At 43.6% G+C, this 17,433-nt stretch overlaps 1 protein-coding gene across 1 annotated transcript in view; it reads left to right on the forward strand.

Annotated features, from left to right (window-relative positions):
• The first annotated feature begins 2,412 nt into the window (after window positions 1-2,412).
• The window catches only part of ESYT2 (extended synaptotagmin 2), a 79,451-nt gene continuing 64,430 nt past the window's right edge, over window positions 2,413-17,433 (forward strand). Inside the window, exon 1 of the mRNA XM_056857315.1 lies at window positions 2,413-2,739. Within this exon, the coding sequence (XP_056713293.1) occupies window positions 2,413-2,739 (327 nt within the window). The remainder of the gene's footprint in view (window positions 2,740-17,433) is intronic.

Below are 17,433 nucleotides of genomic sequence, written 5' to 3' on the forward strand. Positions count from 1 at the left end.
GAAGGAAGAAAAGACATTCGGTGGAAGATCCAGACTTTGTGCCTGTGGCTGGGGTTAAGAGACTAAAAATTATAAGGAGAAGGAGTGGGGCTAGGGAGGGGGATGGGAGGGATGGAAGGGAATGAGAAAAGTACGTTATACAAACAATGTATGTAGAATAAGAAATATATATTGAAACCTGTATAAAAAGAAACAATTAAAAAAAGGAAGAAAGTAGATTGCTTTGAAATGTGGTGTTGGAGGAGAGTGTTACGGATACCCTGGATTGCCAAAAAAACAAATCAGTGGGTTATAGATCAAATCAAGCCTGAACTGAGCCTAGAAGCTAAAATGACTAAACTGAGGCTAAACGGAGGTATTTTGTGATAATACAGCAGTGCAGCAGTTGGCAGGAGACCAGGGTCTAAGAACTAGGAGTAAGCATATTACTATAAGGTAGAACAATGTCAGGGAAGCGGTGAACAATGGGTTTATCAAACTGGAACATTGTGCTTCAAACAACAATATTGCAGATATGTTTACCAACTGTTTACCGGTGGACAAATTTGTTAAATTTCGGAATTCATTGGGGCTTGCAATATCAGTCTAGGAGGAGTGTTGACATGTAAGACTGCACATGGCAAGCAGATAGAAAAGATCTAAGTGACAGCCAGGTGATTGGTGATGTCACATGACAGCTCATGACTGAGCAGAAAAACTGGTTTGCACTGGACTGAGCTAGATGGTCTTGGAGACAAGGCAGCCAACTGCTGATTGGCTGGGAGACTATGCCAGTAATGTATATAAGTGTAACATATATGTATTTGTGTGTGGGTTGAGAGAAGTGGATGCTTTGCGAAGCACTTTGACACTGTGAAATAAAATAGCACTTTTGTACACGTGCTGACTCTGCGGTATTCACTCACCTCTGGGGTGTCTGATACTTCTTCCAAATACCAACATGGTCACGTCATGAGAAGGCAAGAGTCACTGGAAAAGACAGTCACGCTAGGAAAGGTTGAGGGCAGCAGGAAGACCCAACAAGAGACGGATGGACTCAATAAAGGACGCCGCAACCCTCAATTTGCAAGACCCGAGCAAAGCTGTCAAAGATAGGACATTTTGGAGGGCTTTGATTCATAGTAGAAAAGGGCAAGAGTCCAGTAGCACCTTAAAGACTCACAAAAATATTTTCTGGCAGGGTATGAGCTTTCGTGAGCCACAGCTCACTTTGAGCTGTGGCTCGCGAAAGCTCATACCCTACCAGCAAATATTCTTGTTGGTCTTTAAGGTGCTACTGGACTTTGGCCCTTTCCTACTACTGCAGACAGAGTAACATGGCTACCCACTGTGAATTATCATCATATTCAGTGTATCAGTGGTCTTTTATGTATATGTGTGTTCCAGGCACCACCACCCTTCTCCTATTGTATACTTCATTTCTATAGCTGCAGCAGTTTCAAAAAGCAGTCCCAAGAATTGAAATGACTGTGGCTGTCTCCATAGGAAGAGCAAGTTCATACTCAGATTCCTCCAGGGGAGCATGTGCCTCTCACAAACAATTGCATGGAAAAAAGAAGTATTACTGATCTGGATCAACTGGCCTGTAACAACAATACAAAGGAGAACGGCACCAGTACCAATGTATACATCCACATTTTGCACATTGCGAGCGGCACTGCCTCTATCCCATGTCATCTCAGGGTTGACATGCAAGCGCAGAATCGGGCGATCTGTTTTTAAGGAAAGACAAGTTCCTAGCTCTCATGACTCTGAAGGAAAGCCTGAAATCAGTGGCAGCGTGCTTGGTGAAAACTCAGAAGACTAGTGGCTACCCAAAGCTCATATCCTACCAGAAAATATTCTTGTGAGTCTTTAAGGTGCTACTGGGCTCTTGCCCTTTTCTACTTCTGCAGACAGACTTAACACGGCTACCCACTGTGAATTAAGGACAGATGGATTCACATTCTAGCTGTATCTGAAGAAGTGAGCCGTGGCTCCCGAAACCTCATACCCTACCAGCAAATATTCTTGTGAGTCTTTAAGGGGCGACTGGACTCTGGCCCTTCCCTACTACTGCAGACAGAGTCGGAAGCGACTTGACGGCACTGCGCACGCGCGCGCACCGCTCGGTCTGTCTCAATTCCAAACGCCCCCCCCCGCTGCCCCCCTGCCCCCCGCGAGAATGGTTCGGCCCGAGGCTGGCGGGCGGTTCCTCCCCCGAACCCGGAAGAGCGCCGTTGTTGTCAGTCAGCGCCTGCGAGGGGGCGGGAGCGCGCGCGCCGGAGAGAGAGAGAGAGAGAGAGAGAGAGCGAGAGAGAGAGAGATGCGAGGCGCCGCCTCAACCGTCCCCGCGCGCGCCCGGCCTCCCCGCCCGCCCTCCTCAGCCGCCGCCTCTGGAGGAGAAGGAGGAAGCGCGGCCGCCCAGCGACCATGAGCGGCTCCGGGCCCGCTCCGCCGCCGCCTCAGGCGCCCCCCGAGCCGGAGCCCGAGCCCGAGCCGGCCCCGTCGCTGCTGAGCGTCGACCTGTCCGGCCTGGCGGCGCAGTTGGCGCGGGGCCTCGCGCTCGTCTTCCCCGTGTACGTGCTGGGCTACCTGGGGCTGAGCTTCAGCTGGGTCCTGGTCGCCTTGTTCTGCCTCTTCTGGGTGCAGAGGCACCGGGGCGGGAAGAGCTCCCGCCTCGGCCGGGCCCTCGCCTTCCTCCGCGACGAGGAGCGGGCCGTGCGGCTCGCCGTCTCCACCGGCGACCTGCCCGCATGGGTGAGTGAGCGGCTGGCGGTTGAACTGGCTGGCATCGGCCCCACCTCTCTCTCTCTCGCTCTCTCTCGCTCTCTCTCTCTCCCCCCGACACGTGTTCTCCCTTCGCAAGTGGCCTGCAGGTAGAACTCTGGAATTGAGCCTCCCGGATCTGGCGGCTACTTTCCTGCCATTGATACCTGAGAGGTTTTGCCCTGGATCTGCTGCTCTCTAGAGGCACATTTTCCCCACCTGAATTCTCAAAACTCTGCATGCATGGCCATTGATGCATGGGGTGTTTTGCCTTGGATTTGCACAAGATGCACATTTGGATTTGCTCTAGATGCACATTTTCCCCACCTGAATTCTCAAAACTCTGCATGCATGGCCATTGATACATGGGGTATTTTGCCTTGGATTTGCATAAGATGCACATTTTCCCCATCCGAATTCTCAAAACTCTGCATGCATGGCCATTGACGCATGGGGTGTTTTTCCTTGGATTTGCACAAGATGCACATTTGGATTTGCTCTCGATGCACATTTTCCCCATCTGAATTCTCAAAACTCTGCATGCATGGCCATTGATGCATGGGGTGTTTTGCCTTGGATTTGCACAAGATGCACATTTTCCCCATCCGAATTCTCAAAACTCTGCATGCATGGCCATTGATGCATGGGGTGTTTTGCCTTGGATTTGCACAAGATGCACATTTGGAATATTGTCGAAGGCTTTCACGGTCAGAGTTCATTGGTTCTCGTAGGTTATCCAGGCTGTGTAACCGTGGTCTTGGTATTTTCTTTCCTGACGTTTTGGATTTGCTCTAGATGCACATTTTCCCCATCTGAATTCTCAAAACTCTGCATGCATGGCCATTGATGCATGGGGTGTTTTGCCTTGGATTTGCGCAAGATGCACATTTGGATTTGCTCTTGATGCACATTTTTCCCATCCGAATTCTCAAAACTCTACACGGGCCATTGATGCATGGGGTGTTTTGCCTTGGATTTTCTGCTGTCTAGATGCACATTTTCCCCGTCCAAATTCTCAAAACTAAAAAAATAAGCCCTGTGCAGAGTTTTGGGAATTCGGATGGGGGAAATGTGCAGCAAGAGAGCGGCAAATCCAAGGCAAAACCTCCCATGCATAAATGGCCATGGGGGCTTGTTGTTGAGTTTTGAGAATTTGGATGGGGGGGGGAAGTGCATATAGAGAGCGGCAAATCCAAGGCAAAACCTCATATGCATAAATGCCTGCCTTGGTCTCGTGCTTAATTTCCGACAGAAGAGAGGCTTTGGGGATGGGCACGCCTTCCTGGTTTTGAAACATCTTCTCTGAACAGATCACAGTAAATACGAAGACCTTATGCTGGGATGAAGGCAGCACTGGATTGTTTTTTAGTTAGGAGGCTTAAGTTTCTGGCGTGTTGTTTTTCGTTGCAGCAGAAGCCCTCGTGGACTAGAGCCTACTTCGTTAGGTGCATGCAAGTGGGTTTTCACTTGGCCATCCGTCTAGACCAGGGGTGTCAAACTCATTTGTAATGAGGGCCAGATATGACATAATTGTCACTTGGTTGGGCCGGGCCATGTGTACCATAAAAGTTGATGACAGGTATTGCAGATACAAACTTTATAGAAGACACAGGCATGGCCAGTTAATGATATTGTTTTTTTTACTTTGTTTTTTACTTAAAATACAAACATTCTTAAAACAATAACACTCTGACAGTATTTTCTTTTATTTAACAGTCTTTGATAATTGACACCTCGGGAGCAGGGGGGTGGCTGCCCTAGCTGACCAGCCTGCAACAGGCTCACCAGCCCAGATGGGTGTGTGTGTGGCTGCCTCGCAGGCCGGATAAGAGCTCTCAAGGGGCTGGATCCGGCCCCGGGCCTTATGTTTGACACCCCTGGTCTAGCCAGTCCCCAAGCCTGCTTGCAGCTCTTAGTGTTCCTTCAGAGGGTTCCAGTGCTGCTCCCTGGCATTCAAAACTTATGTTAGGATTGAGCTCTTAGGTTGCACGAATCTGCAGGCAACTTGCCCCCCTCCTTGAGCTGAAACTCCTTTCCTCCTTTTTCAGGTAGCTGCAATCTTGTCGCAAACCAGTTCTGCCCTCCTTGAAAAGGGACTTGCATGGGCGTAGAATCCTAAATTTACTCTGAGAGTTAATTCCAGTTATATCATTGTTGCACCCACTCCACACCAGAAAAGAGATCCCTGTGTTTGTAATCTGGGGAGGGGACTCAGTTCTTTGAAAGCATGCTGAATGTCAACACCAGCCTGGGAATCTTGCCAGTTGAAGCCTGTATAGTTAAGCCTCAGTACAGAAATTTGCTGCCCCAGCTTTCTCCTGTGCATGTTTCTGAGAATGCCAGCCCTTTATCTAGCCCCCCAAAAGCCCAGTTGACCCTTCTTTTGTAGTACATGTCTTTTGAGAATGTTTTCCCAGGTCTCCCTCTTTGCTGTGGTGTTCTTAGTGTTATAAATTTCGTACCTGAAGTAGCAGTCCTATTCAGCTCACTGTTCTCCCATGTATCCCAAAGGGTCTGATGTGTATCTGTGAATCTTCAAAATTTGCCAATATGGACTTTCTCCTATGATGCATGTACCTAGGCATTGTCTTCTTTACCTGGGAGGTGGGGTTTGTAAATAGTCACTCATCAGAGCATTGCAGTTGTTCACACATGCCTGTCTTTCAGTTGCTACCTGTCTTATTCTTCCATCCTTTAACTTGCCCTCACATTCTGATGAACGCCTCAAGTCTTCTTTCCATAATTGGACTTGTGGTCCAAATGTCTTGTAATGCTCCATGTTGTTAGTATCTCTATGGAGCACAAAACAGTAATTCGTGGGTGTGTCTGCTGAATGCAGGCTGGAAACTTTTAATGTGCAAGCAGAGCTTCAGGCCTCACTACGGTTTATGTTGAGAAGACATGATTGGTTTTTTAAATACAGTCTGCTTGTTGTCAGTACAGCTTTAATATGATCCATTTCAAAGTCTGTGCTGTCCTCAATTATGCAAGAAGTGTCTCTTATAAAGTGTATCAGAAGGAGCTGGAGAAGCCACCTTTCTAAAGCCTGGTTGGAACAAGCTGTTGTGAGAGCAAAGTGCAGTTTGGTTTCTGGGAGCTGCTGTATGTTATGGAGTATGGGTTATTATAAGGACGTGGATGAGAAATTGGCAAGAAAACCTTAATATTTAATAAGAAGAATAGCAGGATCCGTTTGTACACAGGTGTTTGTGGTCGGTATTGAGGAGCATGTCTAGATCCATACCTTAGGAAGGGTATTTGTGTAAATGCAAATATTTGGCTAGGATTACCAAGAAGGAGAGCTGGTTTTCATATGCCTAATTTCTCTACCACTTAAGGAAGAATCAAACTGGCTCACAATCACCTTCTCTTCCCCTCCCTACAACAGACACTCTGTGAGGTAGGAAAGGCTGAAAGTGTGGCTATCCTAAGGTCACCCAGCTGGCTTCATGTATGTATGTGTGTGTGTGGGTAAAGTGCCGTCAAGTTGCAGCCGACTTATGGCGACCCTGTAGGGTTTCAAAGGCAAGAGACTAACAGAGGTGGTTTGCCATAGGAGTGGGGAAACAAATCCAGTTCACCAGATTAGCCTCCCCTGCTCATGTGGAGGAGTGGAAAATCAAACCCAGTTCTACAGATCAGAGTCCACCGCTCCAAACCACTGCTCTTAACCACTACACCATGCTGTGACTAGCCCAAGGTCACCCAGCTGGCTTCGTGTGTAGGAGTTGAGGAAACTAACCCAGTTCACCAGATTAGCATCCGCCACTCATGTGGAGGAGTGGGGAATCAAACCCTGTTCTCCAGATCAGAGTCCACCACTCTAAACCATTGCTCTTATCCACTACACCATGCAATGCATTTGATCTGGGTAATGTAAAGTACTGTTAGGTAATGAACAAAACCTATCTGTGTTGTGAAGCTGGGTCTTTTTGTCAGAGGAGGTGAACAGCTTAGACTCCGTCTCCAAAAGTTATGTGGCTCCTTTTCCCCTTCGCTTTTAGAGAGCTAGTGTGGTATAGTGTTTAGACTAGGATCTGAGAGACCTGGGTTGGAATCCCTGCTCTGCTTTGGAAACTCGTTGGGTGACCTTGAACCAGTTGCACACACACTCAGCCTAACCTGCCTGACAGGATGGTTGTAAGGATAAAATGGAGTAGAGGAGAACCATGTAAGTATTTTGGGGTCCCCATTTGGGAGAAAGGTGGGGTATAAATGAAATAAATAATAATAAAATGTCACATTTTCTGCATCCTTTCTCAGTATTACTAATAAGTAACAAAAATAACATGAATGCAAGTTGTGTTGCTAACAACATGGAAAACTGTAAATTCATGACTGGCTATGTAGCAGACTCAAACCACTGTGGAAGTAAAAGAACAACTGGGATTTTGCGTGTATTTGAACATATTTTGTGCTCTTCTTTATAATAGAGTGAAATTATAGCTTTTAAGGTTGAGTTTCTGAATTGTGAAAGTTTTCATCAGTTCGCTTTCTTCTTTTAATTCAAGGTTTTGATTCAAGGTTTTTTGTAAAGTAGTTAAAGGGAAAACTGAGCTGAAATGGCCCCCATTTTTGTGAAACTTCTTGCCACCTCTGAATAGGGCCCCCTCTTTTTAGCAGCTTTTGGTGATACACAAAAGGGAGTGAACATGTCCTTGGAGTTGTCCCATTGCTGAGGCACCTGGGCCGATGCTATTCTTTTGCCATGCTTCACTGCAGCAGTTCATTGCCCCCACCTCCCATTCCCCAGCACGGCAAGATGGTAAATGCATCCCTGTGTTGTCCAGGCAACCAGATTTATATTGTCTTGTTATAATGCATTTTGCATACCTCTATAGTATGGTATGGCAAAATAGAGTATCGGTTGCCTTGGCAATGGGTATGTTCCCTCCTCACGTTGGTTGGAAGTGAGAGAACTTCAGTTTGTTTTGTTCTCACAGACTCGTAACCACATTTGGTTGGCTGTTTGGCTGCATGATGTCGTAGTGTTTCCTACATGATCTGTGATTGATGGGAATTGCTGTATCTAGTTTCCCTTCTAGTAATGTTAATAGATGAAACATTGGCATAGCTGTAGTGAAAGGTACCAGGGACTTTCATACTCAACTCAGATGGTTTCTTTCCTTGGATACCCTTTTCCTTCCATCATAACTGGGCGGTATTCTAGTTCTTGCTACCATTTTTGTTGTAAGTTCCTCTGTGTTCCTGCTTTGCCAGTTTACTTCCACTTCTTTTGCCCTTTTTTCCCTCCATGCTTTCAGTATGCATGTTGTGTTTGGGGTCTTCATCAGCTTCTGTATAGATAATGAATAAAGTACTTTTATGCCTGGTCTGGTTCGTATTATTTGTGGGGACAGGTTTCTAGGAAGCAGATTCAAAATCTAGAACATTACTTATTTTATAGTAACTATTATGTTGCTGTATAAATGTCATAAAACTTGAAACTAACAGTTGCAGCTTATAGAAACTGTCATATTTTTCTACATCTTGTGTCTGAGAGCCAGTGTGCCATAATAGTAAGAATGTTGAGTTGGTGAATATAGGAAATCTAGGTTCAAATTCATGCACAGTTATACAGTTCAGGAGATAGACTTGGACCTAAGCCACCTTGCCTGATAGTTCTAAGATTAAAATGCAACTGTGTTTCTTGGAGAAAGGTGAAGAAGAGTTGGTTTTTATACGCCGACTTTCTCTACCTCTTAAGGAAGAATGATACCGGCTTACAATCACCTTCACTCCCCCTCCCCACAACAGACACCCTGTGAGGTAGGCGGGGCTAAGAGATCTCTGAGAGACTTGTGACTAGCCTAAGGTCACCCAGCTGGCTTCATGTGGAAGAGTGGGGAAACAAATCCAGTTCACCAAATTAGCCTCTGCCGCTCATATGGAGGAGTGGGGAATCAAACCTGGTTCTCCAGATCAGACTCCACAGCTCCAAACCACCGCTCTTAACTACTACTAAATATGCTAAAAATGTGTAGGTTGTGAGAAATGTTCATCCTATCTGTCCATCTTCAGTTAACATTAGTTGAAGTACAGGGACAAATATTTAGAACGCCTCCATAAATGTGGTATGCTGTTTTGACATTTATTTTGTGGGTCATAGGGAATATAAGCAATACCTTTTCATGGCGAAAGTTGCTCATGCAATAGGACCTCCATTATATAAGATTTCTATAGTGGATATAAATCTTTGCTCATGAGGTGGTATGCCACCATGAGCTTGATCTGTGGCTGGAGCCAAGCAGGTTCTCATGCCAGAGAATGTTAAGTATGGTATTTTTTCTGGGACACGGATAGTAGAAATGCAAATCACTGAAGCTGTAGTGCCAATCAATAAGAGTATATGAAAGAGGTGATACTGGTATTTTCCAGGCTTGTAGTCCAATAGAAGATACTTGCACTGGCATATTTAGTGACAGCATCTGTGGCTTGTGTTGTGCCTAGGCCAAGAATCAATACACTTAAATGCTTTGTAGCTGCTCAACAAAGAAGCAAACAACTAGTGTTCAAAGATGTATCCTGTTATAAGATATTGTTTGCTTAACAAGCCATATCATAGATTTATTTCTCTATTATGAAAACTGAAATGAGAATTGAACAAGCATCAAAGGATCTTAGAAATAGCCTTTTGTCATAAACTTTATGGACTGTAGCAGGCTATCTCTACAAAAAATTGCTTGAAGTACCAGTCTATTAACCAATGCCTTTTGACATGTTGGACAGTTCTTAAATCCAGTTAAGATGCATCTTAAAATAAACTTGTTTTGGATATATTTAATAGCCTTTATGCATGGTTGGCATATTTGTTTTACTCCTTCATGCGTGGCATGTGTAGGCAAGTCCAAGTATCCCATTTTCTTCCTAAAAAATCTAGCTGTGTTTTAACATCATGAGTCAAAGTACATAACTACTTCTATGTAGTGAGGTATGCCTGATCCTCTATAAGTGGAAATTTGTGGACTTTTCTGTTCTCTTCCTGCTGTGGAGAAGAGCTAAAGTCCTACTGTTGCAGTTGGGAAGGGAGGAAATGGGTGAATACAATGTGGCAGCACCGTTGGAACTGGAGTTGTGGTTCTTCATGATGTAATCCTGTAATCTGTAAACAAGAGAATAATACTAAAGCATCACTTTGGTGGCTTTGCATTAGAGTAGGGGCAACATTTCCAGTATTCCAGTACACACTGAGACTCTCCTGTAGAAGTCTTCTGTTCTTTGGAGAGGTGTGGGCAGTGCCTGGTGAAATTTCAGATGCTAAAGAGGTAGCTGGGAAGATTTTGTAGTAGTCATATTTGCACAGCTCCTTTCTCCTCTGTGTGATCAAGAGAAGAATATAATATGTGTTGTATAGCAGCCTTTCTAAAATAATAGTTGAATGTGCTATCTATCAATTGTGCGTGTTCTGGAGCTTTTGAAATTTAAATTCTTCCAAATTTTGTATTGTTGTGATTCCAGCTTGTCATGAACTAAAATGAAACAAAAATACTTTTAACTGGTGGGGCGTGGATATTTGGTTTTTATATGCAATGCTGTTCTTCTCTCAGTAGCGTAATCCCTTGAAATATCTCGGCTGTGCGTTGTGGTTGGCAGTGTAAATCATCTCAGGGTAGTGGAAGGACTTAATGATGGAAACTTCCATGCAGTTGTAAATATTGTTGGCCAAAATGTTCAGAAGACAATGCCAATTGTTTGCCAGCTTTCCACTTTTCTGTTGCTTATCCAGACTGAGCTGGAAAGATAATTAAGGTACTTTCTTGCACTTTTTAATGTTTAATACCCTGATCTTAAAAAAACTGAGGGCTGTTAGTTTCGATGGGATTTTTACCATGATCATAAACACATTGCTTGGAAGCAAAATGTGATTTATAAAGTTTGCTTGTTAGGGGGTTACTCATAAACTCTTCTTATTTAAACAAATACCCATTTATCTTTTAGACCTTGTGTGTTTATTAAAACTTCTAGAAGAACCTCTTAGAGTGGCGTTCCCCTGCAATGAGTCAGTGCAATAACTTTTTTCAACTGACTGATGATGCAGCTATGAAATTCTTAGCTAGATTTTTCCAGGGCTCTGTAGTTTGGCATTTGCCTGCCTAAAAAATTCTTAGTCAATTGACCAGTCACATATTGATGAACAGTATAACCCTAAACAGGGTTACACCCTTGTAAGACCACTGAAGTCAGTGGATTTAGAAGGTTATAACTCTGTTTAGGATTGCACTGTAGGTCTGCCACTGATTATTACTTAGCTAGGGAGCAAGCAGCCCTCGTTCCTGATTTGACAACAAATAACACCATAATTGAACAAAAAAGTAAGCTGTCATCTACAAAGTGGCATTGATGACTTCATGGAATTTTTGACCATAGTCAAATAATAGGTGTCCAGTTGTCCCTGTATCAACATGCCAAACCTTAGTTAATTCCATTTATTTTGTAGCCTTTGTCTATGAACCCTAAGCATGCCTGCTTGAAAGTCACTACACCGAAATCAGTGAAATGTAGAAGTAAATGTGTCTATTTTGTGGTAGTGGTTATCATCTCATTTAGTCGAATAACGTGGAATGGTTTTGTTACTAAAAGTGAGAGTCCAGTGTGTCTTTGGCTGAAAATAACTGTCATGTGATGAGCATTACATTGTCATTTGGCTGCCCTTATATAGCAGCACGAGTTAGTGATATATTTCCGTTAGTTCACAGGCATCCTATGCATGATGACAAAGTAACCAAATTACATGTTATGTATGAAAACGTACATTTTAAGTTGTGTTATGCAATACTGTATTTTCTGGAATACCTCTTTAGGATTCTGTTTTCATAACCTTTTGTGTACTTTCAACTACTTGTCAGCAGGAGTGTCCTTACTCCAACCTTGTTTGCTTGTGTGATTGTGATACAGCACTGAGTGTTCCATTGCCCCAAGTACACATTAACAATACCATTTCACTTTTAGTAGAAATATGATAAATGTATGCCTTTGCATGTTCAAAGTAGCTGCCTTCTGGAAGCATTCACAAACTTTGGTATTAGCTAGACCCTTCAGGGAGACAGGAGCTCTGCTAAAATATACGAACCTGGGTCTGTAGCTACTATTAGATTCAGCTAATTTAGCCGGAGATGATTTTGGGAGGAATCAGATATGTGAGCAGCATTCTTTCCATTTGACAGTGTTCTTCCGGGCCAGGTAGTTTTCCTGATACACTGTTAACACAGTTCTTTGTTGACAGGTTTGCACATTCTAGCTAATTTGTGGATGTCCCTGATGGCAATTGAAGCCACTTAGCACTTCTTGCTGCACAATCAAAAGCATAATTGTTACGTAATTTGATTGCAGGTTTATGAGAGATTGAGGGCATGCATGGTCTATTAAACATGTTATTTCGGTGAGAGTGTATTGTTAGGAAGAAAGTTTCCAACTCTGAAAACAAGCAATGTGGGGGTGTTTGTGCCTCAATCACAAGGAGCTTTGTGGCTTTCATAAATCCTGAATGATATAGTACAGTGATGGTGAAACTTTTAGAGACCGAGTGCCCAAACTGCAACCCAAAACCCACTTACTTATCGCAAAGTGCCAACACGGCAGTTTAACCTGAATACTGAGGTTTTAGTTTAGAAAAAACAACACATACATTAACATCTTTTGCCTTAAAAGAAAAACACAATAACAGAGCTTTCATTAATACAAACAACTTTTTATTGAAAGGTAAAAGTTTGCATTTGGCATGCTTTTGAACAATTAATGTTTGTACAAAGCCCCTAAGCTGGGTGGCAGGCAGTCCAAGGAAGGGGGGGGGCTTTGAACTGCTCCGCAGGCAGCGCGGAGTCCAGGGAAGGCGGACAGGACAGCTGCTCAACTTACCTGCGCGTGCCCACAGAGAGGGCTCAGCGTGCCATAGGTTCGCCAACACGGATATAGTATATGGATTTCTACAAATTTGGCAGTATGAAAATTTCATAACCTTAATATATAGATGCCCTGACCTGGATGGCCCAGGCTAGCCTGATCTCATCAGATCTCAGAAGCTAAGCAGGGTCCGTCCTGGTTAGTATTTGGATGGGAGACCACCAAGGAATACCAGGGTTGCTGTGCAGAGGAAGGCACTGGCAGACCACCTCTGTTAGTCTCTTGCCATGAAAACCCCATAAAGGGGTCACCATAAGTCGGCTGCGACTTGAAGGCACTTTACACATGCAATATATATAGATAATACTATTCATTTAACACAACAGTGTCACAGCGGTTTCCCCTTTGCTTGGAAAACTCTGGGTTGGAGCTACCAGTTTAAAAAAATCAGCTACAAATTCATAGCTATCTTATAACAACTGTTCATCTGATTAATAATACTCTGCCACTTTATATCTATGCCAGATACATCTCTATTTTTAACAGTTCAGATAATTTAACATGTAAATAAAAAGGTTTAGCTTTCTCAATAAATTCTCCTTGTGCCAGAGTTTTCTTTTTCCTCTAGAGACCTTTGCAGATTTTGTTCTCGCAATAGACGTAATATAAAGAAGGAGTTGAGTATTTCTTAGGACAAGATGCAACATGATTTAACAAAAACAATTCTGGACAAACTCTACCGTACATTGAATACCCCTTGAATGCTTAATTTTAATCATGTACCAATAACTCTGTCTTTATACATTTCCACCACATGTAGATATACTGAGCATTTAATTCTCCACCATACCAACAGTTACTAGAGGCTGATTTCTAATTTTTTGTGAGTCTAGCAGGAAACAGGCCACTGTGCAGCATTGTGATTGTGGTCTCAGGTGAAGGGAAGCTAGCAGAAAAGGATAAGCCAGTTGAAAAGAAGGATTGCCTAGTCTGAGTGCCAAACTCATGTCCTAAAGCCTTATTCCATTTTAAAGAAATTATTGGCCTGAACCCCAGGTGACAATGCATATTGTTTTATAGAAATTAGAAAGTGATCAGTTACTCTTATTTTTAGAAACAAGAAACAATTCAAAAGAGTAATTCTCTCACGCTTCCATAATCTGGCGGTTATTAAACGCTTAATCAGAAAATACTGGAAAATTGGAATGGAATTATTACGTTCCAGTAATGTGGTGTATTGGGGCTACCGGCTTTTCTGCTAGTGAAAGGAGGAAGAAAAGCCCTTGTTGACCACCTAAAAGAAGCATAAGGACAAAAACCACACGGGACGGGGTCTGCAGCAAGCCGTGAGCTGGCCAGCACCAAGCAGAAAATCTGGTAAACTTCAAACCTTTGACTGCCGAAGTGTGTGTGCAAAGATCTTTTTATATAGTTTTAAAACTTACGTTGTGAAAGTAGTGCTACCAGTCTTGGTGCATAGTGTGCTTTTGCAGATGTGTGACAGTTCTTGTTTTACAGAAGGGCAGTGTGTACACTGTGCTCTGACATAGATGGCCCAGGCTAGCCCGATATTGTCAGATCTCAGAAGCTAAGCAGGGTTGGCCCTGATTAGTAGTTGGTGAGGAGACTGCCAAGAAAGTCCAGGGCTGCTACACAGAGGCAGACCATGGTAAACCACCCTGTTTGTATCTTACCTTGAAACCCTACGGAGTCACCATAAATTGGCTGCAACATGACAACACTTCCCGCAACGAACACTGTAGTGATCCTACTAGTTCTCAGACTGTGGTGAATCTGGTAGCAGATTGTGAACCGCAGAGACATCCATAGGAATTGGATCCTGTACTATCTTGTAATCTAGGAGTTAAGTCTTGTGTTACCTTATTTCATTGGGGCAGCATTTTGGGTAGGTAAAATGTAAAGAGCCATAGTTGAAAGTTGAAGGAGTATGTCTTTTGTATATGGAAGGTTCCTAGTTCAGTCTCTGGCAACTCCAGTAGATAATGGGCAGCAAGGCCAGGGAAGAGCTTTGCCTTGCTTCTTGAAGGCCAAAGCCAGATGAACTGGACAGTACAGGTCTGGTTCTGTATAAGTGTTTTGGTATAAAAGCAGCTTTATATGTTTATAAATAATTTATATTCACTTCATAGCATTGGGGGACCATTCCAAAATACTTGCTTTCTCTTCTGCTGTGTAGAAATAGGCTTTTGAGAGAAAGTATTCTTATAGCATCCAGTTTTATTTTAGCAGTTCAAACATTTGATAGCTGTAGCCATTCTAATTCACTTAACTGTGTTCTCTTTTAGAGATCATGGAAAGGGAAGAAGAGATAACTAGGAATTCTTTAAACGTTTTTCTTTTGCGGTGTGCTTGCTGAAACAGAGGTTCACGGAGGTGGCTCCCATTTTTTTATGGTTCTGTCATATCATGAATATTTAATTTTTGTTTAGAAAAGATAGCCAGTAGGCTTGCTGGATATCTAGTATGGGAGGAGAGGGAGAAGAGTTGTTATCAAGCAACCAGAATGTTATTTCAGCTACTGAATATTCCAGACTGCATGCTTGCATGTTGCAGTATTCAGCTTCAGATGTAGATAGGGTTGATCTTTGACAGTTCTGTGCTGTACAAACAGGTTATATCTGTGTTGCTAGAACAGGCCTTGGAGTGCTTTTATTGTCTAATCAACCGATAAACTGCTAATTTGCTCCTTCTAATTTTGATGTTTATAAACCCTGCTTTCAAATCTAGCTAGCCTCCTCTCTTTTCTATACTTGTTCGTATTGCTGTGTTGATGCTGAAATTGAATGTGTCACTTCTAGCGCACCGCCTTGAGTTCAGAGTAAATGTATTATGAAATGTGGCTTACTGACTAAGCCTTTTCAAGAGCAAAGCTTGCCATCTGCCTGGAAATAAAATATGTACTACATTTCTCTCTAAACAACGTCTCTTGCTGCTGTTCTGTGTTTAAAAATACTTAATTGTATCTAGTACTTGTGGAAGGGCAATTCCAGTGGCAGAGGAAGGGGGTGGATTTTTTTTGGTGATTCCCCACTCTAGACCCCATATTGGGCCCTGCATTTCCCCTCCTGAGGTTCCCCTGAGATGTGGTAGGAGTGCCGTTGGGTATAGGCAGAGTAGGGTTGCCAAGTCCCCCCCTTGGCTCTGCCAGGAGGTTTTTGGGGTGGAGCTGAGGCAGGGATTGCGTGCGTGCAGCCACGCCAACGTGATCTCATCACTTCCAGTTACACCCAGAAGCGCTGCATTGCAGCGGGCCTTTTACCACTCAAACTGGGTAAACCGGAAGCGATGCGATCGCATCGGTGCGGCCACGGCTGCATGCTATCCCCACTTCCAAGCCGGGCACTGGATTGGCGGGCAATTGCCCGCCAATCTAAGTGACCTGGCTACCCGGAGGCAGACGCAGGGAAATTCCATGCTGTGAGCAGAGTGCCATTCTCTCTTAGTGTAAAGAAAAAAAAAAAGCCCTGTCCCTTTAATAGAGGCTTAAGGGAATGTTATTTACCAGGATATGTTACTTACCTCCATGCCATGAAAAGCTTCAACTGCCCATTTCTACATATTAAACCTCTATTAAAGGGACAAGACTTTTTCTCCAGGCCTGTTGACAATTCTTATTACTGTCGAAGGCTTTCACGGTCGAAGGCTTTCACGGTCCTACACCCTTGACACTGAGAGACACTGTCCTTCAGTGTTACTACTCTGAAGATGCCTGCCACAGTTGCTGGCGAAACGTCAGGAAAGAAAATTCCAAGACCACGGTTACACAGCCCGGATAACCTACAAGAACCAATTCTGCTTACTGTTTGAGTGAAATCCATGGTCACTGTCCTGATCGCACTGAAATGGACATTATAGTACAATAACAGAGAGCCCTGCCTTGTGCTGTGGCAGATTTCATAAATTGTAAACGTGCAATTGGGTGAATATGCTGTTTGAGGTATGCTGGACCCAGAACTTTCTATGGTACCATGATGAGTATCATAAATGTTGCCCCATTATCTACTATGAGCAATAAGCATATCCCAGGACTTCTGTTTCCTGCAATCTGTTCCTATTATCTGATGTGGATTGAAGAACAGTGTTAATTAGCCCATGCAAACACAGATTATGTACTGAGACTAGTGAAGTTTATTTATTAAGAGAGTTTATACAGATACAAACGAACATTTCTAGTCTTTCTTCCAGGAGATGGGGTGAGAGGTCAAGTAAGAGGGGGGAAGAGAGAGCTTTGGAAGTATTTATGGTTTTTGTAGTACCTTCAAAGATGACTACAAAGTTGCATTGATACAATAGTCTATCATTTATACTTTAGGTGAGGATGGTGATTATTTTCTCCTCGTCCAAAAATAGATACTAACCAGTCATATTTTGAACAATGGATTCATCAACTTCTACCTTTTGGGGGATAAATGTTGATGTTCCCGGTACTGGTGCTCTTTATTTGGTCCTTGTTAGTTAATTGGAGCCTATCTGGTGTTCCAGACGCTATCTCATTATTTCGGGTAATAATGTCCAGAGAGCTGTCATAAGCTACTTTTTAAAATGAGATATGCCTCTTCCTTTGATGTGACTGAATCATAGAATCATAGAGTTGGAAGGTACCGCTAGGGTCATCTAGTCCAACCTCCTGCACAACGCAGGAAACTCACAACTACCTGCCCCCCCACACCCCAGTGACCCCCCACTCCATGCCCAGAAGGTGGCCAAGATGCCCTCCTTCTCATGATCTGCCTAAGTTCATAGAATCAGCATTGCTGACAGATGGCCATGTAGCCTCTGCTTAAAAACCTCCAGGGAAGGAGAGCTTACCACCTCCCAAGGAAG

The sequence above is a fragment of the Euleptes europaea genome, chromosome 11 (assembly GCF_029931775.1).
Source record: "Euleptes europaea isolate rEulEur1 chromosome 11, rEulEur1.hap1, whole genome shotgun sequence".
Taxonomy (NCBI): Eukaryota; Metazoa; Chordata; class Lepidosauria; order Squamata; family Sphaerodactylidae; genus Euleptes; species Euleptes europaea.